The sequence below is a fragment of the Periophthalmus magnuspinnatus genome, chromosome 6 (genome assembly GCF_009829125.3).
Source record: "Periophthalmus magnuspinnatus isolate fPerMag1 chromosome 6, fPerMag1.2.pri, whole genome shotgun sequence".
Classification (NCBI taxonomy): domain Eukaryota; kingdom Metazoa; phylum Chordata; class Actinopteri; order Gobiiformes; family Gobiidae; genus Periophthalmus; species Periophthalmus magnuspinnatus.
The window spans coordinates 32,051,676-32,074,667 of NC_047131.1; the positions used below are offsets into that span (position 1 = coordinate 32,051,676).

A 22,992-nucleotide genomic window follows, 5' to 3' on the forward strand; every position below is an offset into this window, starting at 1 on the left:
AAGTGAACAGCTCCTTTTAGCTTCAGTTCAGTCGAGATTCCAGAGCTGAAATGATCCAAATGATTCTATAAATGAAGGTGTGTGGAGTTTAAAAACACAGCGGAGCACTTTACTTCCTGTATCACCACATGATGACATCACAAGGTGGAACGGAGTGTTTTTTTCAGTTTGTGCAGGGTTTGTCTGTTAAATGTGTGAATGAAACAAAAAAAAACACAACTCCAGGTCTGTTTGTGACGAGGAAACGACACTAGAACAGAGAAAATAGCGTAACACGGGCCATTTAAAGAACTCGTACCGTTCTAACTATTCACAGTGATGAGTTGATAAGTGCGTTTCACAACTATTTGAGGCCAGAGTGGAGTTTTTTTTACCTTCACATCACTGCTAACAACAAAAACCAAATGCGTCAGGGTTATTTCCTGGTTTGTGGCTGATAAAAAACTCTTTATAATTAAATACAAACAGATCACAACTGTTTCACGTCGACACTAGAGCAGCTTTTACAATATTTACAAGGAGAACCATAATTTTACTCACATGAACAAAACTAATACTGTATTTTCCTGTATAAGTGTCACTTTTTTCATAGTTTGTCCGACTTATAGTCCAGTGCGACTTATATATGTTTTTTTCTTCATTATTATACATTTTTCCCTTCATTATTATTCTCCAGAGCGATGTTTAGTCCAGACAGTAACTATAATCTGGTTCAGTTACTTTTTCATTTCGGCTAAAATATAAAATACAAAAAATATAAAACACAGCTCCAAAATAAACGCAGAACAAACAGTGAAATAAACATAAAACTATTTTAATTCTATGCCGTGTTTTTAATCTATAATTTAAATGCAACTCTGCGTGAAAATATTATGTAAAATGTATATGATTTAAATGTTTATTCTTCATTATTTTGCATTTTTACCTGGTGCGACTTATACTCCAGAGCGACTTATACTCTGAAAAATACAGTATATAAAAATCAAGTAGAGTCCCTTTCTAACTTTGTCTTATCTAACTTTAAAATATAAAACACAGCTCCTAAATAAACGCAGAACAAACAGTGAAATAAACGTAAAACAGTTTTTAATCCTATGTTTTTAATCTATAATTTAAATGCAACTCTGCGTGAAAGTATTCCTTGAATTTGGTAAAATGTAAATGTTTATTCTTCAGTATTTTGCATTTTTACCTGGTGCGACTTATACTCCAGAGCGACGTATAGTCCAGAAAATACAGTAGCTGCACAGAATTTGTGAAAAAAATCTAAAACACAGCTCTTATGGTGAGGCAGGTGAGATAAAATAAACGTAAAATAAACGTAGAACAAACAGAAATAAACATAAAACTGTTTTAATCCTATGCTGTGTTTTTAATCTATAATTTAAATGCAACTTTGCGTGAAAATATTCCTTGGATTTTGTAAAATGTATATGTTTAAAATGTTTATTCTTCATTATTTTGCATTTTTACCTGGTGCGACTTATACTCCAGAGCGACTTATACTTCAGAAAATACTAGAGTTCCTTTCTAACTTTGTCTTATCTTTAAAATATAAAACACAGCTCCTAAATAAACGCAGAACAAACTGTGAAATAAACATAAAACTGTTTTAATTCTATGCCGTGTTTTTAATCTATAATTTAAATGCAACTCTGCGTGAAAGTATTATGTAAAATGTATATGATTTAAATGTTTATTCTTCATTATTTTGCATTTTTACCTGGTGCGACTTATACTCCAGAGTGACGTATACTTCAGAAAATACGATAGCTGCACAGAATTTGTGAATAAAATATAAAACACAGCTGTTGTGGTGAGGCAGGTGAGATTTTCCTCCAAAATAAACATAGAACAAACTGAAATAAACATAAAACAGTTTTAATCCTATGCTGTGTTTTTAATCTATAATTTAAATGCAACTCTGCGTGAAAATATTCCTTGGATTTTGTAAAATGTATATGTTTTAAATGTTTATTCTTCATTATTTCGCATTTTTACCTGGTGCGACTTATACTCCAGAGCGACGTATAGTCCAGAAAATACAGTATCTAAAAATCAAGTAGAGTTCCTTTCTAACTTTGTCTTATCTTACTTTAAAATATAAAACACAGCTCCTAAATAAACGCAGAACAAACAGTGAAATAGACATGAAACTGTTTTTAATCCTATGTTTGTACTCTATAATTTAAATGCAACTCTGCGTGAAAGTATTATGTAAAATGTATATGATTTAAATGTTTATTCTTCATTATTTTGCATTTTTACCTGGTGCGACTTATACTCCAGAGCGACTTATACTTCAGAAAATACAGTATCTAAAAATCAAGGCGAGTCCCTTTCAAACTTTGTCTTATCTAACTTTATAGAAGGATCCAGCAGGTGGCGCCTCTTCAGTTGGTCTAATGGGAGCGCGCCTCAGAGAATCGCTCATAAGACAATGTCCTCTCGGAGTTGGAGCCGTCCCTTTAAACTCGGCGGGATCACTGAGTCTGGAGCTGCGGTCGTGGACACTCAGAGCTCAGTGTGAGACTTTTCGCACTGATGGAATATCCATAGACGGTGATTGCAGCACAGCCTCAGGTTATAAAGCTCCGTGAGAGGCAGGGGGCGCCGCTCAATGATATTCAGAGGATATTTTGGGCAAATACACACAAAGGAGTAGCAGTGCAAAGGCAATTTCAACTCCTCAATATCTAACCAGACTGTTTCTTTCTATTAACGCACTGTCAGCGTCACGTATCTTTCAAATCGGACATGAGAGGGGATATTCCTCGGAGATGTTTCGCGTTGGCAGCTCTGAGTGTTCTTTCCGCACACGCCGTACTCCCCGACGTGCCCTGTCCTTCTTTCATTTAACCCCACGTCTCTGTCCCGCAGATGCCCTCCCGGACACCTGACCAAAGAGAGCCCCGTGGGTAAAGTGTGCGTCTACACTTTGTGCGCCAACCGCCCCTGTCGACACGGCACCTGCGTCCCGCACTCGCCCTCGCGCTACTCGTGCCACTGCAGCCAGGGCTACAGGGGGCGCCACTGCGAAGTCGCCCTGGCGCTGTTCCACGACGAGGGCAACAGTCTCAGCCTCAGCTCCATGTTCGCCATCAGCATCTGCGTCATGGCGTTTCTAGGTAGCTATGCCGACTACGTGCTGTTTTATTTATGGTAACGCCTCATTGTGCGTCTCATAACTTGTAATATATGTTCTTATTTGCCTTCGCTGTGTTTTATTTGATTTTATCTTTGTGTTGTTTGTGCGCTTGTATATTTTTGTGTGATGCTTGTTTTTATGTGCACCTGCCGCTGTATTTTTGTTTTCCATCTGTTTGTGGAGCCTGTTCACACACTCATCTTGTCTGTGTATTGATCTCTTGAGTTGTGCCGGATGTGATTTTCCATGGGAGGTTTGTGGGAACATGAAACAGAAACCTGCAGCAGTGGGTGAGGAGCAGGGGAGACAACGAGCTGCGTCTTAATTTGAGATTCACAGGGAAACTGTAAAAGTCTCAGGAGATTCCGGGGCTGTCTTTATGTTTATATTTCTCATCACTCGTGCGTCCCCCGTCTCGTCTCGTGCTCTGGTGAATCACGGGTTCAATTTCAGTCTCTGTGCTACTTTTCATCTAACGTGTTTTATGCCCCGCTGTCCACTCATTTGACTTTTGCAATGTGTTCTTTTGATTCTCATTCCTGCTTTCATTCTACGTTTATTTCCCTCGGCGTTCTGAATGTGTCTATACACTAGAGCACTTTAATGAAGGCGGCTTTGTGCGCCGCAGACGACACCGAACCGCACACAATCGCAACTTCAGTTTCGACATCTCGGCCCATTGTGTCGTCTCAAACAATTTTTGAATCTCACATTTGTGCAGCGGAATTTCCTATTTCGTTGCAGATTTTTAAAAAAAGAATGAAACTTCACTTCACTTTTTACAAATGTTCTAGTTTGTTTGGAGTCTCAAGGATGCTTTAAAAATTCAAACTTGTATGGATGAGTCCGGATGAATGCGGCGGGGCAGTTCTAACGCCGCACAAACAGTTCACAAGGTTATTTAGAACGAATGAATACTGAGTGGAAGTGCGGTTCATGTTGTGGTTGAGGATTCTTGCGTTTGCCCGGAGAGATTGGCAGAGACTTTAGAGGAGATAGTGCGAATCTGGGGAAAAGCCGTCCGCCTTTGAAGAGGAGATGATCTGATCTTCTGCCTGACGCCTGGAAGGTCAAAGGGTCACCAACGTATATGGCATTTGTGGGAGAATTCTCACTATGAACGGCTGTTAATTTGTGCAGTCCGTACTCGGATGCACCCGGTAGATATATTTTTCATGGGTTTTCACGTCAGGCAAGATTTTCAGGCTGTGAAAATAAATGTTTCTTATAATTACGAGCTGGAGAAAACATTCCACAGACACGGACTCGTGTGTGTGATCAGGGTGCGTTCATGTTACTTTGCGTCGAAAACTGGGATTAAACCAGGACGAGAACACAATCAAAAGACTAAACTCGGCTCTGATCAGGTCTTAACCACGGAATGTTTATATAAATGGACAGAGCTAACACGCTAGCCGCCGCGTTCCAAACAGGAAGTGATCGTGAGCGAACTTCCTGCTCCATTGTCACTCCTCTTGTTTGTTTGTTTGGTTTTTTTCTTATTTTGAGGGAGAAGGGGGGTTAGTTATTTTTATTATATTTTTTTTCTGTTATTTTAAATGTTTTTTTGTTTGTTTATTTGTTTTTTTTTAAGTTATTTTTAGTTTTGTATTTTTTTTAGTTGGATTTTTTTTTTTTTTTTTTTTTTTTTTGTATTTTGAGTTCATTTTTTGTTTTGTTTTTTAAATCTGTGTCCTCTCTCTGTACCTGCATCTGTCAGACTCATTTTGGTCTTAAATGTTCATATTAACCCTCTACATGATCCTGGGGTTCATTTTATTTTTTAGTTATTTTAAGTTTATTTTTAAAGTTTTTTTTGTAGTCATTTTGAGTTTTTGTTTGTTTGTTTGTTTGTTTTTTCTTATTTTGAGGGAGAAGGGGGGTTAGTTATTTTTATTATATTTTTTTCTGTTATTTGAAATGTTTTTTTGTTTGTTTATTTTGTTTGTTTTTTTTAGTTATTTTTAGTTTTTGTTTTTTTTTAAGTTTGATTTTTTTTTTTTTTTTAATTTTATTTTGAGTTTATTTATTTTATTTTTTTTTTAAATCTGTGTCTTCTCTCTGTCTCTGCTGCTTCAGACTCATTTTGGTCTTAAATGTTCATATTAACCCTCTACATGATCCTGGGGTTCATTTTATTTTTTAGTTTTTTTAAGTTTATTTTTTAAGTTTTTTTTGTAGTCATTTTGAGGGGTTTTTTTGGGGTTTTTTTTGGTTTTTTTTTCTTATTTTGAGGGAGAAGGGGGGTTAGTTATTTTTATTATATATTTTTTTCCTGTTATTTCGAATGTTTTTTGGTTTTTTTTTTTGTTATTTTGAGTTTATTTTTTGTTTTTTGTTTTTAAATCTGTGTCCTCTCTCTGTCTCTCCTGCTTCAGACTCATTTTGGTCTTAAATGTTCATATTAACCCTCTACATGATCCTGGAGTTTTTATTTCACTATTGTGTCTGTAAATCAAGATCTGAACAGTCTATAATCCAAACTAAAAACTGTGATTGTGCTGGGATATTCTGTTGCTTCCGATATTTAGCGCAGATGAAAACGCAAAGTCCTTCACGTTATTAACCAGCAGTTTATGTTATTTATAAAACATCCTGAAAATGCAGCTGTAAAGAAGAATTTTATATTTTAATTTACGCTCAGTATTTCAAAATGTGTTTAAATTAAATATTAGATGAAAATGAATATACAGCAGAGATGATTTCTATTAAAAATAACTGTATGTTCTGCAAGTTTTAGATAAAGATGAAGACGACGCTGTAGATTCTGTCGATGGGTTTCAAACGATTCCTTTCTGATTTGAAGGAATTTTTATTTAAATTGCTTAATTGCCGTGGCGATTAGAGACTGTTTCCATCGTGCACGTTCATAGACAAGAAATTCTCTCTCTGCTCATTACCACAACTCGATAAGTGATGGGACTTTCGGCTCTTTCATGAATACGAATCTTTTGCATCTGTTCATTTCAAAGAGCCGTTCAAAAGACTGGCTTTTACTTTTTATTTATATAATAGAGGTCGACCTGAGAACTCATTTTATCAACAAACTAATCACAGAACAACACGATCAAGACTCAGACGCGTTTAGACGTGTTCAAACTGAGAGCGGGAGTGAGTTTTACCCTTTGGAATGATTCAAAATCTAAAATAATTGTTATTAAGATGCCAAATTGTGTTGTTTTTGTGCACAAAGCTCTCACGGCTCGTCTGCTCTGCTTCTGCGCTGATTCGTGTCTCAGTTCAGGTTTAATCGGTGTAAAAATGCAGGAAAACTAGAAAGAAAGAGTCGGTTCTTTTGAAAAATGAGACCCGATTCCAACAGTTCACATTAAGGAACCGTTCAAAAGAGTCGCATCGCTAAACTCGGTCACTCGTTCAACCGCTACTACCTCAAGTTACATCATTTCGAACACCAAGCCCTGTATTAAAGTATAAAACAGGTTTATTTCAACATATTTACGCCGTTTATCCGCTCTCCTCGTCGTCGCACGGGAAAAAAAACGCTGACTAACGTTCACCAGACGTTTACCAGAGCCACACGAGCTCAGAAACCTCAGCTCAGATGCTAGTTTTACGCTAATCATGATCTAAAAACAAAACTTCTAAAGGTTTACACGATCTACGGTGACTTTAACAGAGGCTCTGGTCTCGGATAAACGTGATCGAAGTTTCGGCATCAGCTGACGCCCTCTGGATTATTCATAGTTTACCATTTTTGCAGGCTAATGCTAACGGCTATAGGAAAAAATACAGGGCACTGGCTCCGGTTTTCCAAAGCGCTAAGTGGATGATAGCATTAGCATCGAGCGCCGCGTCTGCTGATTATACGTCGATGTTTCCATAGTTTGAAACCCACGGAGAGATTACGTTTCTGCAGTTGTGTACTTATTGTTGGAGAGTACTACAGCGAGATATTTAGGTATCTGTACTTCACTTAAGTACATTTTACAGTGTGTACTTTTTACTTTTACTTCAGTACATCTCAGAGCAGTATCTGTACTTTCCACTCCACTACATTTTAAAACAGAACTGCAAAGTAAAAGTACTTTTCATATGATTTTAAAGGTTATTTTTAACATGTTCGTGATAAAATCCTGACTAAAAGTTTTCGAGTTCAAGCTTTGGCTTTGAGCAAAACAAAAATAAAAACACAAAATTCAGAAGAAACATGAAGAAATTGATTCGTGTTGTTTCTGTTGAACAAAATATGTTTCATTTTGAGTCAATATCTCGACATTTACACTTTAACAAATGAACAACACTTGTGAGATACTTTTACTTTTTACTCTTAAAGTACATTTAAACAGGTACTTAAATAGTTTTACTTAAGCAGATTTTTCATGTGATACTTTTACTTTTACTTGAGTAACAAAATGACGTACTTCATCCATCAGGAGGTTGAATGTTTATCTGTAGCAGCAGAACAAGGCTCCACTCAGTATTTGTTCATAATATGATCTGTACAAATCATAGACTGTTTATATAAATGGACAGAGCTAACCTGTTAGCCACCGCGTTACAAACAGGAAGTGATCATGGACGCACTTCCTGCTCCTTTGACTCTGGCTCCAATTCACTTTCTATGTAAAAACTGTCCTCTCTCTCTGTACCTGTTGCTGTCAGACTCGTCATTTTGGTCTTAAATGTTTGTATTAACATTAAGGTTTTTTGTTTTTTTTGTTGTTGTTTTTTTTGTTATTTTGAGGGGGGTATTTTGTTATTTTTATTTTTTTTTTATTTTTTGTTAGTTTGAGGTGTGTGGGTTTGGTTTTTTTTTTGTTTTGTTTTTTTTGTTATTTTAATTTTTTTTGTTATTTTGAGGTGTGTGTTTTTTATTTTTTACTTTATTTGTTATTTTTAATATTTTTTTTTTTCGTTATTTTGAGTTGTTTTGTTTTTTGTTTTAGTTTTTTGTTGTTTTTGATCATTTATTTTTTGTTTTTTGAAGAACCATGTACCATGGGGGGTTATTTTGAGGTGTGTATTTTTTATTTATTTTTTTGTAATTTTGATTTATTTTGATTTTTTTTTTTTTTCGTTATTTTGAGTTGTTTTGTTTTTTTGTTGTTTTTGATCGTTTATTTTTTGTCTTTTGAAAAACCATGTCTCCTCTCTCTGTCTCTGCTGCTTCAGACTCATTCTGGTCTTAAATGTTCGTATTAACCCTCTACATGATCCTGGGGTTTTTATTTTATTTTATTTTTTTGGTTATTTAGATTTTTTTTTTTTTTTTGTTATTTTGATTTATTTATTTTTTAGTTATTTTTATTTATTTATTTATTTTTTGTTATTTTGATTTTTTTGGGGGGGTTGTTTTTTTTTGTTGTTGTTTCATTCACTCATTCTGGTCTTAAATGTTCGTATTAACCCTCTACATGATCCTGGGGTTTTTATTTCACTATTGTGTCTGTGAATCAAGATCTGAACATTAATAACAGACACATCAGGTCCTTCTTTCCCTGAGATCACTTCGCAGAGGCTAAACCAGTGGTGCAGGTGAGACGGGGCGTTACCTTCAACAACCTCGCTCCGGATTGGCTCTTTTGTTGCTATGATACTCGCTGGGTGACGTCATATTTAGTCCATTTCTTTCCACAGTCTGTGTTTTAATCCCAGACCAAATGTTTCGTGAAGTTTTTTTCAGTTGAACATTTCCACAGTGATTCAAACTGCACCGTCTTTAGAGTAACTTTATTTCTCCGGTGTAATGAGGTCGAATGTTTATCTACAGCAGCAGAACAAGGCTCCGCTCGGTTGTTGTTAATAACGTCGTCTGTACAAATACACTATCTGCGTGGTGCGTGGGGGCGGGGCTTGCGTGTTCCTGCGCTCACACTATCCTCAGAAGAGCCACATCGGTGTTTATGAGTCTTTCTGTCAGAGACGGGCTTATAAAACGCTTGGCCGATTCAATACACTGTCAGTGGCTCTATAACTGACTCAACGCTCCCCGCGGGCGTGTGGCGAGTATTGGGACATCAGTTATTCTGACACTGCGGAGTGAAACATATAAAGCAGTCTTCAATATTTGATAATGAATTCAAAGATGATGAAGTGTGGCCTTGGCGTCATTCATGAAAATTCATGTATCGCCCGAGCCAGAGGAGCGGCGCTATCTCGCAACTAGCACACCGATGTAGCATTTACAGTGCGGCTTTGAAGTTTGGACTCGAAAATTATGTTTAATATTTCTTTTACTGTAGTCGTACGGAAAATAATCTGGGCTGTGTGGAACGCGTGGAAATGAAAAGCAGCTCCTCGCCCCCGAATGGCGATTTCTGTTGCGCGTTTCTCCTTTATCTGATTGTGGGTTTAGAACAGAGACTCGCCGCGGAGGTTTTGTATTGAACATCTGTGCGTGTGCATCGTGTTCTTGTTTAATGATGACCCTGATCACCACAAGAGCTCGCACCTCCACATACAAACACCCCACGCTACGCAGAGGCTCCTGGCTGGGTGCTAAATTAAAGGGGGACTCCTTCTCTGCCTCAACGAGCATTAAAAGTTAAAACGTTCATCTATTATTAAGTTTTACATAAGCCATCACAGAGGGAGCAGACTGCCAGTTCAGAGCACGTTATTGACAAAGGCAGACGCGCTCATGTCGGACTACGCCTCATTAGCCCAGAATCAGATTCAATTTTCCCGAAGAGAGAGAAACGAGCTTCCTGTATGGATCCCGATGCCAAGATTCCATGTAAAGTGCCTGGTCTCTTAATAATAAATGATTTTTTTTCCCACCTCATCTCATTTCACCTGTCTCATTTTGTGCCTCGTGCTTCTTCGTCTCATTTTTCATTACTAACTGATCCACCTCATTATATTTCCTTATTTACATTTCTGTCTAGGCAAAGAAAGACTTAAACGTGCCGCTGGTTGTTTACACTCAGGCGCTTCTGTTATGCGTCTAACCTCGTAACGGCGGCTCGTAGTAACAGCGAGGGTCCGGAGAGGCGGCGGTGTTATAGATCGACGACCGACCGCGATGTTTGTTCTCCGCACTGAGTGATATCGATGTCTCTGGACGTGCACGCGCGCCAGTTGAGCCCGGTCGCGGCTCCGGGCGTGCGGTCAAGGGTTCTGCGTATGTTTACCTGAGTATTGAACCTCACCAGGGATGCGATTCGTGCGGGATGAGTGCGACGCGGGGTCTGGGCGTACGGCGAGGAGGGGGACCGCTCATCAACATTCTGCTGTTTTCTGCATCGAGCCGCGGCGCAGAGACGGAGCCAAAGGGTCACAGCTGATCAATAGCGCTCCCCCTTCAGCCCGTGCAGGGGATGACCGCCTTTCAGGGCCGAGAGGGGAAGCTGCTAAACCTCGTATCGCTCTGGGATATGAGACCTGCATCGTAATGTGATACAGTGACACCAAACCCATTTTAAATCAAAGAGGGCGGGGCCTGTTTTAAGGACGTCACACACGCCGCACGGTCTGTTCTTGAAAATGAAAAAAGGATTCTATCTTAGACTACCGTAAATTTCGGACTATAAGCTGCTACTTTTTTCCCCGCGGCTTATACAACAGCGCGGCTAATTTAAAGAGTTTTACTGCCTGATTTAACGGCCACTGGGGGGCGCTCTAACAGTAAATGCAGAAGTGAGACATGGGGGAAGATTATGAACTGAACTGCTTTTCAGACACAGTTAAAAAAAAAGCGTTTTCTAAATTAAAACAAAAAAAAACCTTCCGTGTACCGTCTTTCTGTGTAAATGTCACAAAAACCCGCGGCTTATATTCAGGTGCGGCTTATATATGGACAAAATTGATTTTCTTTTCAAATTTAGCAGGTGCGTAGCTAACCTGCTAGCCGCCGCGTTACAAACAGGAAGTGATCATGAGCGCACTTCTGGCTCCAATTCACTTTACATAAAAAAAACCAAAACGTGTCTCTCTCTATAACTGCTGCCGTCTTTCTTTATTTATTTATTCTTTATCTGACAGGGACCATGTGCAAATTCATTAATCTCACAAAAGAAAACGTGATTTGTTCCAGATTTAGCTGCTGCTGCTTTCCACGTGCAGGTGAACACACATTAAAACACACATTTCATTACAATTACGTTAAAAGACAAACAGTTTATCGTTTACATAAGCAGGAAAATACAATAAAATGTTCCAGGTCCAGTTCAGTCTGTTTCCTTCAGTCCAAACACATAAAAAAAGAAATTATGTGCAGGTTTTTACGGTGAAAGAGAAAGGTACTCGATTAAAAAAAAAAACGCTGTAATATCCTGAATAAATATAAAATGTTCAGTTTCAACCATTTAATTTTGTATTTAAGCCCAAGAAATCTAAGAACCATAAACCATTATCTGAAATGATTCAAATCTCCAGACGGTTTCAGAGTCTGGAGCTGATTCTCTGATGGTTTGATCGTTTTTGGACCTGTGCAGTTTTGGATCGGGGAGTTTGTTCGGGACAAAGTTTAATAAATGTTTTCAATGTACGTGGAGCTGCGTTATTAATAACTTTGAATACATTTCTTAGATGTGAATACAGAATTAAATAGTTGAAACAGAATTTAGGATATTTACAGTGGCGATAAAGGTTTTTTTTTTTTTGGTTTTTTTTTATCGAGCCTTTAAAACCTGATTTAATCCCAGATAATCTGTCAGACTCGTCATTTTGGTCTTTTTTTTAATTATTATTTCTTTATTAATAAAAAAAAAAAAAAAAAAAAAGTATAATAATAATAATAATAATACATTTTATTTATAACGCACTTTACATTTGAACAACAAATCTCAAAGTGCTACAGTGCAAAAAAGACATTAAAAACAGAAGACAATTAGTGTAAAAGCAATAAAACAATAGCCGGTGTTTATCTGTAGGCCAAGGTAAAAAGGTGAGTTTTTAGTTTTCTAGTATGATACAAAACATAACAGGCCTTGACAACAGATAGAAACATGCACATGATTTTTTTTATTTTTATATATATCTAATTCTAAGTCTGATTTATTCAAGTTTTAACTCAGAAAAATCAGGCGAAATTTGAATTTTTAGGCATTTTTTTTGTCAAATACTAAATAAAATCTCTTAAAATGGTCTTAAATGTTCGTATTAACCCTCTACATGATCCTGGGGTTTTTATTTCACTTTTGTGTCTGTAAATCAAGATATGAACATTAATAACAGACAAATCAGGTCCTTCTTTCTATTAGCGTCTTTCTTGACAGCGTTGCTAAGCGGCCGCTCCCTGATAAACCAGTGGTGCGAGCGAGAAGGGGCGTTACCTTCAACATCCTCGCTCTGGATTGGCTCTTTGGTTGCTATGATACTCACGATCGGAATTCCAAATATGGACTTCGACTCCAAATTTGCCGCTGTAACCTCTAGCCTCGATGAGCTTTGTTTTTGGTGACGTCACACTCTCTGCATCCACTTCTTTGGATTCTACAGCAGGATTTACTTAGATTTACTTTAGAGTTTTTAGTTTCAAGGCCACAATATGAAACGTTTTTGAACCCAATCTCCAACAAAAAACGACAAGATTCAACATTTTTGTACGTGTCAAATATCTTTCAAAAACAGCGACAGGTTAAATATCCCCGTGCCCTCCGCCTGAAACAATGACATCGAACTCGAGAATGTCCTGAACGCAGCTTAACCGCGGATTTCAATTTGATAAACTTTAGAACTGTTTCCATACAAATTAACGATTCAGGGAACAAAACATTTTAGCTTTTAATTGATAAAATGTCGTCAAAATGTGACTTATTCATGTCTTTGAGCCTCACGTTATACGACCTCTGACGTTTGGAGGACGTTCACTATTCAGAAGATATAATATTTTGTCACTTTGGTTAAAAAAATAGATTTTCAGAGCGTTTATCCGTGTTTTAACATCTCATTTATCCTCTCGAAGTTGTTTTTAGACTGATTCGTGCACGTTTTATTTTGAAGACGCCGTATTACCGCTGCTCTGTACTCGCTTTGCTCTTCAGTTTTATTTTCTTAATCAATGAAACGCGTTGGATTCGGCGTTTTGGTATCGACTACTCGCTAGCGTGATGTGCAGCTGTTCATTCCTGAATGTAAGCCCTCGTTAAAAGTCACAGAAGAAGAAGAAGAAGAAGACTTATTTATTTTATTAAGTCGTTTTAGATGAATACACTGGTCCCTCGTTTATCGCGGGGGTCACGTTCTAAAAATAACCCGCAATCGTCGAAATCCGTGAAGTATCAGCTTTATTTTTTACATTATTCTCTCTGTTTTTGTCTGTAAAACCCCTCACCACACACTTTATACACTTTTCTCACACAGGCATTAACATTTTCTCACATTTCTCTCTCGTTTAAACTCTCTCAAAGTTCAAACCTTCGTCGGCGTCTTTGTCGGTGCAGAACGTTTCATCGACATTGTGGGTTTTGTCGGGGAGAAAACAAATCGCAAACGTACAGCACTTCAGAGTCACACTGAGATCCAACGTTTATGTAAATTTGTCTGAACACATTCTGTACTGGACAGGAGACACGGCACGGAGGAGACTGATGGACAATGGTCTACAGTCCAACAGCCAATCAGGACGCACGACACAATGGTCTACAGTCCAACAGCCAATCAGGACGCACGACATAATGGTCTACAGTCCAACAGCCAATCAGGAACCGCGATACAGTGACAAACAACTGTATTACGATTTAAAAAGTGCAAATTACAACATGAAGATCCACAAGTGTCGTAGATCATAACTATAACAGACAAAAGCGCGACACTTCGGCTTTAAATCGTTAATTTCCACAGTAACACGCCTCATTTTCCATCACTCTGACCCCGATGGATAAACAGGAAGTTGAAACTCTTTGACTCAGAGTGCGGCGTGTAATTTTTAATTGAGACACAACTTCTCCCCGCGAACACTTCCTCTGAGGGCGTCGCCGTTCCCTCTCTGTTTACGAGCCGCGTCAGCCTGTTAGCGTGACCCAAAAGAGCAGTTGACACGTTTCCTTTCAAAGCAATTACTTTACAAACGCCGACTTATGAGGGAACCCCACCTTCCCCTCAAGACGTCCAATTAAACCGCCATTAGCGCTACTTTGTATTCCAGCTGAAATAGAGCTGATGCTGAAGACGACGACGACGAGGAGGAGGAGGAAAACGGGAGCCAGACGGCGGGAAATCGGAACAACGGAAAAATAATAAGGCTTGAAAGAAAGAAACGGAGAGCGGCGTTCGGACAAAGGAGGCGTTTCGGTGCTGAGAAACACACGAAAACAAAATTAGGCAGATAAAAAGCGGCGCGAGTGAAGTGAGAACTAGTAAAAACAGATAGTGCGGCGGCGGAGGAGGGAGAGGGGTTGCCAGATGGGAGGAAAATATTGGTTGAGATTAATGGACTTTAAAGGTCAGTGCGGCGTGTTGTATAATTCAGCACACAATGCGTTTGATTGATGCGTGTGCTTTAGGACCTTTTCCTGCTCGCCTCCTGCAGCATTCCCCTCTTCTCTCCGTGTCGGGCTTTTTTGGCGTTTAACTGGGAGGAGTACACTTTCGCCTAATGGGTTTCCAAGGAACTGCGGCATTCGATAAGACAGGAAACAGCCACTTCAAAGGCGAGAGGTGCAAGGTGCTGCCTCCTTTTCTGGAACGTTTCATTAATACGTCTTTACTGTACCGGCGAGGCGAGCGAATACAGCTTACAGGGCGAATCAGGGGCGCCACTGACCCGTTTTCGCTCAGATACAGTAGAATCGAAGTCCTACGTGATTCGAAAGGCGGGAAAAAAGTTGTATTTCGATTTCGATTGCTCCGTCTTTGTCCAAAACTGTACCGTCCTGCTCCCGAGACTCACAAAATGTCAGTTTTCACCTTTCTGCCCCGTATCTCCGCACACATCTCTGTATTTACTCGTGGTTTCGCAAAAAAAATCCAGACTCCAGGTCGGGTTCAAAATGTCACGCAGCTTTTTTTCAACAAAAACATCTCCGCGCTGCAGTTTGGACCAGTCAAATTCCACGTTTTTTTATTATTATGAAGCAGTTTTAGATTAATATTCATGTCTACGATGAACAAATATGAAACTCTGATCTACTTTTGTTATAATTTTATACTAAATACCCTTAAAAAAAACCTACGTCGTCTCCGTTAAACATGTCTGCTTTATTACCTGGGCACAACTCGACCCATTTTCCATCTCCATTTTTTTTTTTTTTTTTTTTAATCAACATTTTCCGCTCACGTTGTAAATATCACTGACACCCCAAAGATATGTTTTCTGTGCACACACTGTGGTTTTAATGACGTGCCAGTGCTCCTGCTGTGCTTGTTAACCTGCTCTGTGGCGCCCCCCAGTGTTGATGCTGGGCCTGTTCCTGTACTCCTGCTGGAGGAGACACAAGGGGCTGAAAGAGGGCGTGTACCATGTGTCGGCGCATCACGGCGAGTGGGAGGACATCCGGGAGAATGTGCTTAACTATGACGAAGAGGGCGGAGGCGAGCAGGATCAGGTAAATATGAAATCATAATCACGCCGTCACGGAAATAAAACTCGACGCCGAAACGGGAGCGTGAAGTTTCGCTTAAAAAATACAAAATACAGCCATGTGCACAAGTACTTGACTGGAAAAGACACACTGCGGGATTTTTGTTTTAGTGGAGAGATTGCGCTGCTCATCACCATGGAAACGTCTTTTGGTTGCCTGAAATATGACGTTGAATCAGATCATCTTCACAGACACAGGTCACGTTACAGATCAGATCTATGGAGAGGAGACCCGCTCACAGTAACAGTGAATGTGCAGAATTCAGAGGTGTTTTTTCACTAAATAAAATTTAAAAAAGCAAGATCGAGAGGTTTAATAATGTCATACTGTGGAACATTCCAGGTAAAGCCATAACGTCTCCATGGATCCTTCGCCAGAAAAGTTACATAGTGCAACTTTAAGAGAACAGAAGGTCAAAGCTGTTTTTTTATCGCTCAAAAACGTTCTGTGAGTGAGGTCACCGCTCCACAGATCTGACATGTGATTCGGCCTAGAGGCATCACGCGCTTGTCTCCATGGAGAAAGGTAAGTTAATGTCATACTGCGGAACATTCCGGGTAAAGCTATGACACCTACATTAGAAAAGCAGGATGTGGATCCTTCACCTGAAAAGTTACATAGTGCGACTTTAAGAGGAGAGAAATTTAAAGCTGTACTGTGTAACCTTTCTGTTGGAGCCTCTTGTGAATTGTATCCGTGGAGATTGTATTGATTTGCCTGGAATGTTCCTCAGTTTGGCATTAAATGTGTCTGTCTTGCCTTTCTTAATTCTGTGTTTTTATGGCTCAAAATACCTCAAAAAACGTTCTGAGAGTGGGGTCACCGCTCCACAGATCTGACATGTGATTTGACCTGGTGGCAACATGTGCTTGTCTCCATGGAGAAGGGTAAGTTAATGTCATACTGCGGAACATTCCAGGCAAAGCTATAGGTGTGACATCCCCATTTGAAAAGCAGGTTGTGGATCCTTCTCCTGAAAAGTTACATAGTGCGACTTTAAGAGAAGAGAAAGTTAAAGCTGTACTGTGTAACTCTGGTGAATTGTATCCATGGAGATTTTACTGGTTCACCTGGAATGTTCCACAGTTTGGCATTGAATGTGTCTTTCTTGTCTTTATTAATTACGGCTGTTTTTATCGCTCAAAAACATTCTGAGAGTGAGGTCACTGCTCCACAGATCTGACATGTAATTTGGCCTGGTGGCATCACTTGCTGGTCTCCACGGAGAAAGGTAAGTTAATGTCACACTGCGGAACATTCCAGGCAGAGCTATGTCTCCGTGGCAGATTAAAAACGTGCCAAAGTCCAGAATTCCACTGATCCCAGAAGAAACACCAGGACGTCACGTGACATCGTTCCCATCGTCCGAGCTCACGTCTCGCTCGGAGTAAATTAATATTCCGAAATGGCTCCAAAAGGCACAGGAACCACCAAAAAAACTGCTCATCTTCCCCCGATCCGCTAAAAAGGGAACGGAAAATACCCCTAAATGCAAGTAAGTCGGTGAAGAGATCAGGGAAGCGCCGCGGAGTTCAAAGTTTGCCGACTCTTTTCCTGATCCCTTTAAATGTGCTTAAATTCCCCCATAGAAACGCGCTCTGACAGTTTCAGGTGATGCATTATTCCAGTTTGATGGGGCAGCATATTTTAAAAGCTTTTTCTGCCCAACTCCACTCCCACTCGAGGGAACACTATTTATAGTTCACTCGGCGCGCTCATTAATTCAGCTGCACAGTTTAAAGTGCGTCCATGTGAAATCCACTTATCACACTGTAACGTATATTTTAAGTGTTTTATTTTGGCTTTTACTAGTGAAAAATCCGTTACAAAAGTGAACTGTGAATATTCGGGTTCAAACTGGTGAGCACCTGCGCCGTAAACCGCCTCAGGAGACATCACGGCGTTTGTTAATTAGTTGAAATTTAACAAGTTGACTCCAGAAGCTGCTAATGCCGCTGTTGTAATTGTGCTGGTAATAGCATTTTCCCACCTTTGCAATCAGATAATTAATTACCGGAATAATCAATAGTTGTGTTGTTGCCAATATGTTTCTGCGAACATGGAGCAGGGCCGGTTCAGACTATAGGCAGACTGAGCGGGTGCTTAGGGGCCTGAGGACACCAGAGGGCCCCCCAAGAAAATAATAGAATATATTGAGTTTTATTGGACATGGGGCTTTTGTGTTTACAGCAGATTAAATATCCCTAAAAAAAAATCACATTTGTTTTATTTCTATAGCCGCAAAATATCTACTGCTGCCGACGGAATAAATGAATGAATCTGTTTTATTTTTGTGTCTTGCAAACAAAAAATGCTGAGCTCTTCAATTGTCTTATAAGATGCCACTGACAAAATAAAATAAAATAAAATACAACAAACCAGTTACAAACACCAACTGCTGCTGTTTCTTCCAGGTTTTTCTCAGAAATGAAGCTAATTTATAAATATTAGCACGAAACAACCTTTTCATCTTGTCGTCGTCGTTACTCCAGATCATGTCGCGTTTCTAAATTCATCATAAAATGGACAATACAACGAAAAACACTCACAATAATTCACATAAACCACGAAGTCTGTGTTTGTTTTTGAGTCGGGCAGAGGTGAGGGCAGCTCAGTGTTTACACAAGGACCCCACAGAATGTTAAACTGGAACACAATAAAATCCACCAAGAAAAAACGGGTAGAATTTAAAAATCTTGACCTCCCTTCAGGGCCGGTCCCAGCGTACAGGGGGCCCTAAGCTGAGCGTGTCTCTGGGGCCCCCTCCTCTCAGGGGCCCTAGACTGAATGTGTCTCTGGGCCCCCCTCCTCTCAGGGGCCCTGGGCTGGGTGTGTCTCTGGGGCCCCCTCCTCTCAGGGGCCCTAGACTGAATGTATCTCTGGGGCCCCCTCCTGGCTCAGCTGTTGGTGATTCACATTTGACACATTCTGACTGTCATCACTTTGACCACTTGTTTTTGTTTTTATCTGAACAACATCAGACTGAAAACATCCAGAATAACACAACTACAACAACACAACAACAACACAAACAAATAAGAACGACACAAACATAACAACAACACAAACATATACGAACGACACAAACACATAAGAACAACACAAACATATAAGAACAACACAAACATATAAGAACAACACAAACATATAAGAGCAACACAAACATATGAACAACACAAACATATAAGAACGACACAAACATAAGAACAACACAAACATAAGAACAGAACACAAACATATAAGAACAACACAAACACATAAGAACAACACAAACATATAGTTTTTGAATTCTAGACATTTATTCTTCGTTTCTGGTGGATTTTAATGTTTTCCAGTTGTGTGTCCAGTTGTGTGTTCAGTTGTGTGTTCTTACATTTACATTGTCAGGTCCTTGCTCCGGTGTAAACACAGAGCTGCCCTCACCTCTGCACGACTCAAAAACAAACACAGCAGCAGAGATTTACGACTATAGATATAAAACAAATATAATCATTTTAGATATTTAGTCTGCTGTAAACACACAAGCCCTGTGTCCAATAAAACCTGATATATTATATGATTTTCTAAATAAATGTATGGGCTCTTGGGGGCCCCCTGGTGACCTCGGGCCCCTAAGCAGCTGCTCAGTCTGATTAAACCCTGAACCGGCCCTGCTGCTTTTATAAGTTTGTGTTTTTGTGACATTCTGGATGTTTTCAGTCTGATAAACACAAATACAGTTGGTCAGAGCAGAGTCATCACCAACAGCTGAGCCAGGAGGGGCCCCCAGAGACACATTAAGCTTAGGGGCCCCCTGAACGCTGGGACCGGCCCTGACGTGGAGCTAAACTCGAAGCAGGTTCAGTTTAATGTTGATGCAGAGGCAGTTTCCACGTGTTTCCTGCGATTGAATTATAATTTTTAATGAGGAGGAGTGACATAAATGCTGTGTGTCTGTGTTTAATTTGCCGCTGTTTCCTCAGAACGCCTTCAACATGGTCGAGCTGCAGCGTTCCCTCCAGGCCAGCCCGGCGCAGTCTCTCCGCTACAGCTACCCGCAAAGCATCATCTCCTACCCCAACTCCAAACAGTCCCAGGACAACAACAACAAGAAGACCTTACCCAACGGGACCGGAAACGCCGCCATTGCCTTGCGCCTCGCCATCCCGCCCTCGGAGACAGAGACCTTACCCTCGCCTCTGACTTTCCGGCGTTCCCAAAAAACTCTGTCCTTCTCCAGTCAGGATTTGGCCCGCTACCTGTGCGAGGTCATCAGGGACACGGATCACCCGGGGGAGCTGGGGACCATGACCACGCCGCGCCGTCCCAAAGCCAAAGAGCGGGGTCTGGCCGCCGTGCGCTCCCTCAGCTCCTTAAGTGCGTCTCAGGGGTCGGAGGTGAAGCAGCAGAGCGCGAGGATGGACAGGTTTAAAACGCTCAAAGCCGTGGTGAGCGATTTGAGAGGAGGGGGCGACGCCGACAGGGCCAAGGAGAGCAGGGGCCAAGTCAACTGTGAGAAGAGCGGCTGAGGCTGAGTAAACGCGCCGCTGAGGACGGACACAAGGGGGCGCTGTGCCGGTCCAAAGGGAGATCATTAAAACCCAAACAGACTGGAGCTGGAGGTTTCCTTGGGTCCGCGTTCCGTCTGTAAATGAACTGTATCGATCGACTTTTTGAACAGTTACACTTTGATATCCAAATGTTTACCACCGAATGAGAACCGTCCCGTATCGTTCGCTGTACAGTCTTTATTTCACAGAGCGCACTTTTGGAGAGAGGTTTTCATGTCATCAGACTCGTGAGTGATGCGCGAGGAGGAAGAAGAAGAAGAAGAAGAAGAAGGAGAAGAAGCTAAATGAGTTTCCGTGGAGACGCCGCCACATCCCTTTGGTTGTTAATGACTCATGAAATTGTTTATGTGACAAGATGATTTTGTTTCATTTGTATTATCTATTTCCTTTTAAATAAATGAATATCTTTGATAATATTTGGAGCTCGATCGTGTTCAGATGAACCGTTCCAGACCCGGTGTCGCCTCCTCGGACCTGGCGTTTTTACACACGTCGACAACACATTTTAGGTTTTCTAGGCCATAATACTCTTTTTTTTTTGTCCTGGTGTCACATATGAGGACATTTAGTGATGACAGAGGATTTTAACACTTTATATTTAGATAAAAATAGATTTAAATGTCTTTTTTGTTCCTGTTAGCAGCTCTTCAAATGAGCCACATTGTTGTTTTTACTCAGCCAGGGCCGGTGCAGCCGTTCAGCAGAGTGAGCAGATACTTAGGGGTCCAGATTCAACAGGGGGCCCCCAAGAGTCCACACATTTATATTGAAAATCATATAATATATTAAGTTTTATTGGACACAGGGCTTGTGTGTTTACAGCAGACTAAATATCCCTCTAAAACTATTACATTTGTTTAAAATATCTGCTGCTGCTACGTTTGTTTTTGAGTCGGGCAGAGGTGAGGGCAGCTCTGTGTTTACACCGGAGCAAGGACCCGACATAATGTAAATGTAAGAAACACTGTCACAACAGTAAACATTAAAATCCACCAGAATGAAAAAAAAAATGTCTAGAACTTTAAAAATCTTGACCCCCCCTTTCGTGTTCTGTTGTAGTTGTGTCGTTCTGGATGTTTTCAGTCTGATGTTGGTCATAAAAACACAAAAAACAACTGGTCAAAGTGACGAGAGCGAAGTCAGAATGTGTCAAATGTGAATCACCAACAGCTGAACCAGGAGGGGGCCCCAGAGACAAACTCAGCTTAGGGCCCCCTGAAAGCTGGGGCCGGCCCTGCACTCAGCTAAAATGCTGCTGTTTCAGACACTTAATGCTTAGTTTTTGAAAATTATTATACACTTTTAAATGTATTTTGTTTTAAAACATAGAACGAATGTCCTCAAACGTGGACGCCATGTTTTAATCCTTTGATTTGTCTCGTCGTCGTGAAACAGTCCAGGTCTTGGGAGGTTTTAAATGAACTTTTATGATGAAATGCTGGTCACGGCGCTTTGCTCTTTCCCACGTTCAGCCGATGTTTTGACAGACACGCACTTATTGCTTCTAAGTACTTTCAATTTGCTTCCGTAGCGTCTCTCCTGGCGTTGATTTAGAGGACAAAATGTTTCACTTAGGCTCGGCATCTGTTCCAATCAGGCGGCGAAGATCGTCTCTGGAAACAAGACGCTTCGCCCAAACCAGAAGAAAGTCAATTTGAGGATTAATGATTCATGTCCGGAGCCCGCGGCCTTCTGACCTGAGCTTCTGGGAGTGTTGAGGCTGAAGCGGGGGGTCTGCGGGGCCCCCAGCACGGGCCCTACACCCTGTTTAATTGGCTGACATTACTGCAGTTAAACGGCTGTGACACCGGAGCTAAACCGCTGGAGGGAGACGTCTGATGTCTGGATCCGGTTTTACCTCGTCCTGCCCCACGCTGAGACGGGGGAGGGTCTACGTGAGCGCCCCCTGCAGTGCACACATGATTATCCATTTTGCATTAATGAGAATAATGTTAATAATACATTTAAACGTATAGTTACATCTTTATGAGTGTGTGTGTGTGTGTGTGTGTGTGTGTTTGAGTGAAGACGCAGTGCCACCTACTGACCGTTATCTGTCACTACATTTAACTCTGGATGTTTTTTTTTTGTTTTTATTTATTTTTACTACTTTTTACATTTGATATACATCCAGAAAACTTCAAATATATAAAGTAACATATAAAGAATTATGTAGTAATAAAAATAAACTTAAAATCTACATTTATATGACACAAAATGGAGTCGTGTTCTAATGTTAGTGCATCAAAAACAGACCTGGAGTTGTGTTTTGTTTCATTCTCACATGTTTAACACACAAACCTGCAGATTTTTTACTGAAAACACTCTGTTCCACCTTGTGATGTCATCAAGTGGTAGTTTTCAAGTTAAAAACAGCTCCTTTTACCTTTAGTTCAGTCGAGACAAGCGGCAATTCCAGAGGCTGAAATGATCCAAATGATTCTATAAATGAAGGTGTGTGGAGTTTAAAAACACAGTGGAGCACTTCCTGTATCACCACATGATGACATCACAAGGTAGAATGGAGTGTTTTCTGTCAGTTTGAGAGAAGAACTCAGCCTAAATCAGCAGGTTTGTGTGTTGCTGTTCCAGTCTCTCAATCTCTCTGTCTCTTTCTTTCTCTCCCAATCTTCTCTTTCTCCTCTATCTCTCTTTCTACCTTCTTCGCTCTTTCTCTCTGTGTCTGTCCCCACTTTCTGTCTCAACCTCTTTATTTCTGTCTCTTTCTCTCCCTCTCTTTGTCTCTTTCCTCTCTCTCTCCCCCTCCCTCTTTCTCTGTCTCTCTCTGTCTTCCTCCCTCCCTCTCTCT

At 40.4% G+C, this 22,992-nt stretch overlaps 1 protein-coding gene across 1 annotated transcript in view; it reads left to right on the top strand.

Moving 5' to 3' along the window:
• LOC117372093 (neural-cadherin-like) overlaps window positions 1-20,231 on the top strand; it is a 182,285-nt gene extending 162,054 nt beyond the window's left edge. Inside the window, exons 31-33 of the mRNA XM_033967830.2 lie at window positions 2,881-3,128; window positions 15,443-15,597; window positions 19,596-20,231. Of these exons, the coding sequence (XP_033823721.1) occupies window positions 2,881-3,128; window positions 15,443-15,597; window positions 19,596-20,141 (949 nt within the window). The 3' untranslated portion in view covers window positions 20,142-20,231. The remainder of the gene's footprint in view (window positions 1-2,880; window positions 3,129-15,442; window positions 15,598-19,595) is intronic.
• Window positions 20,232-22,992: the final 2,761 nt, after the last annotated feature.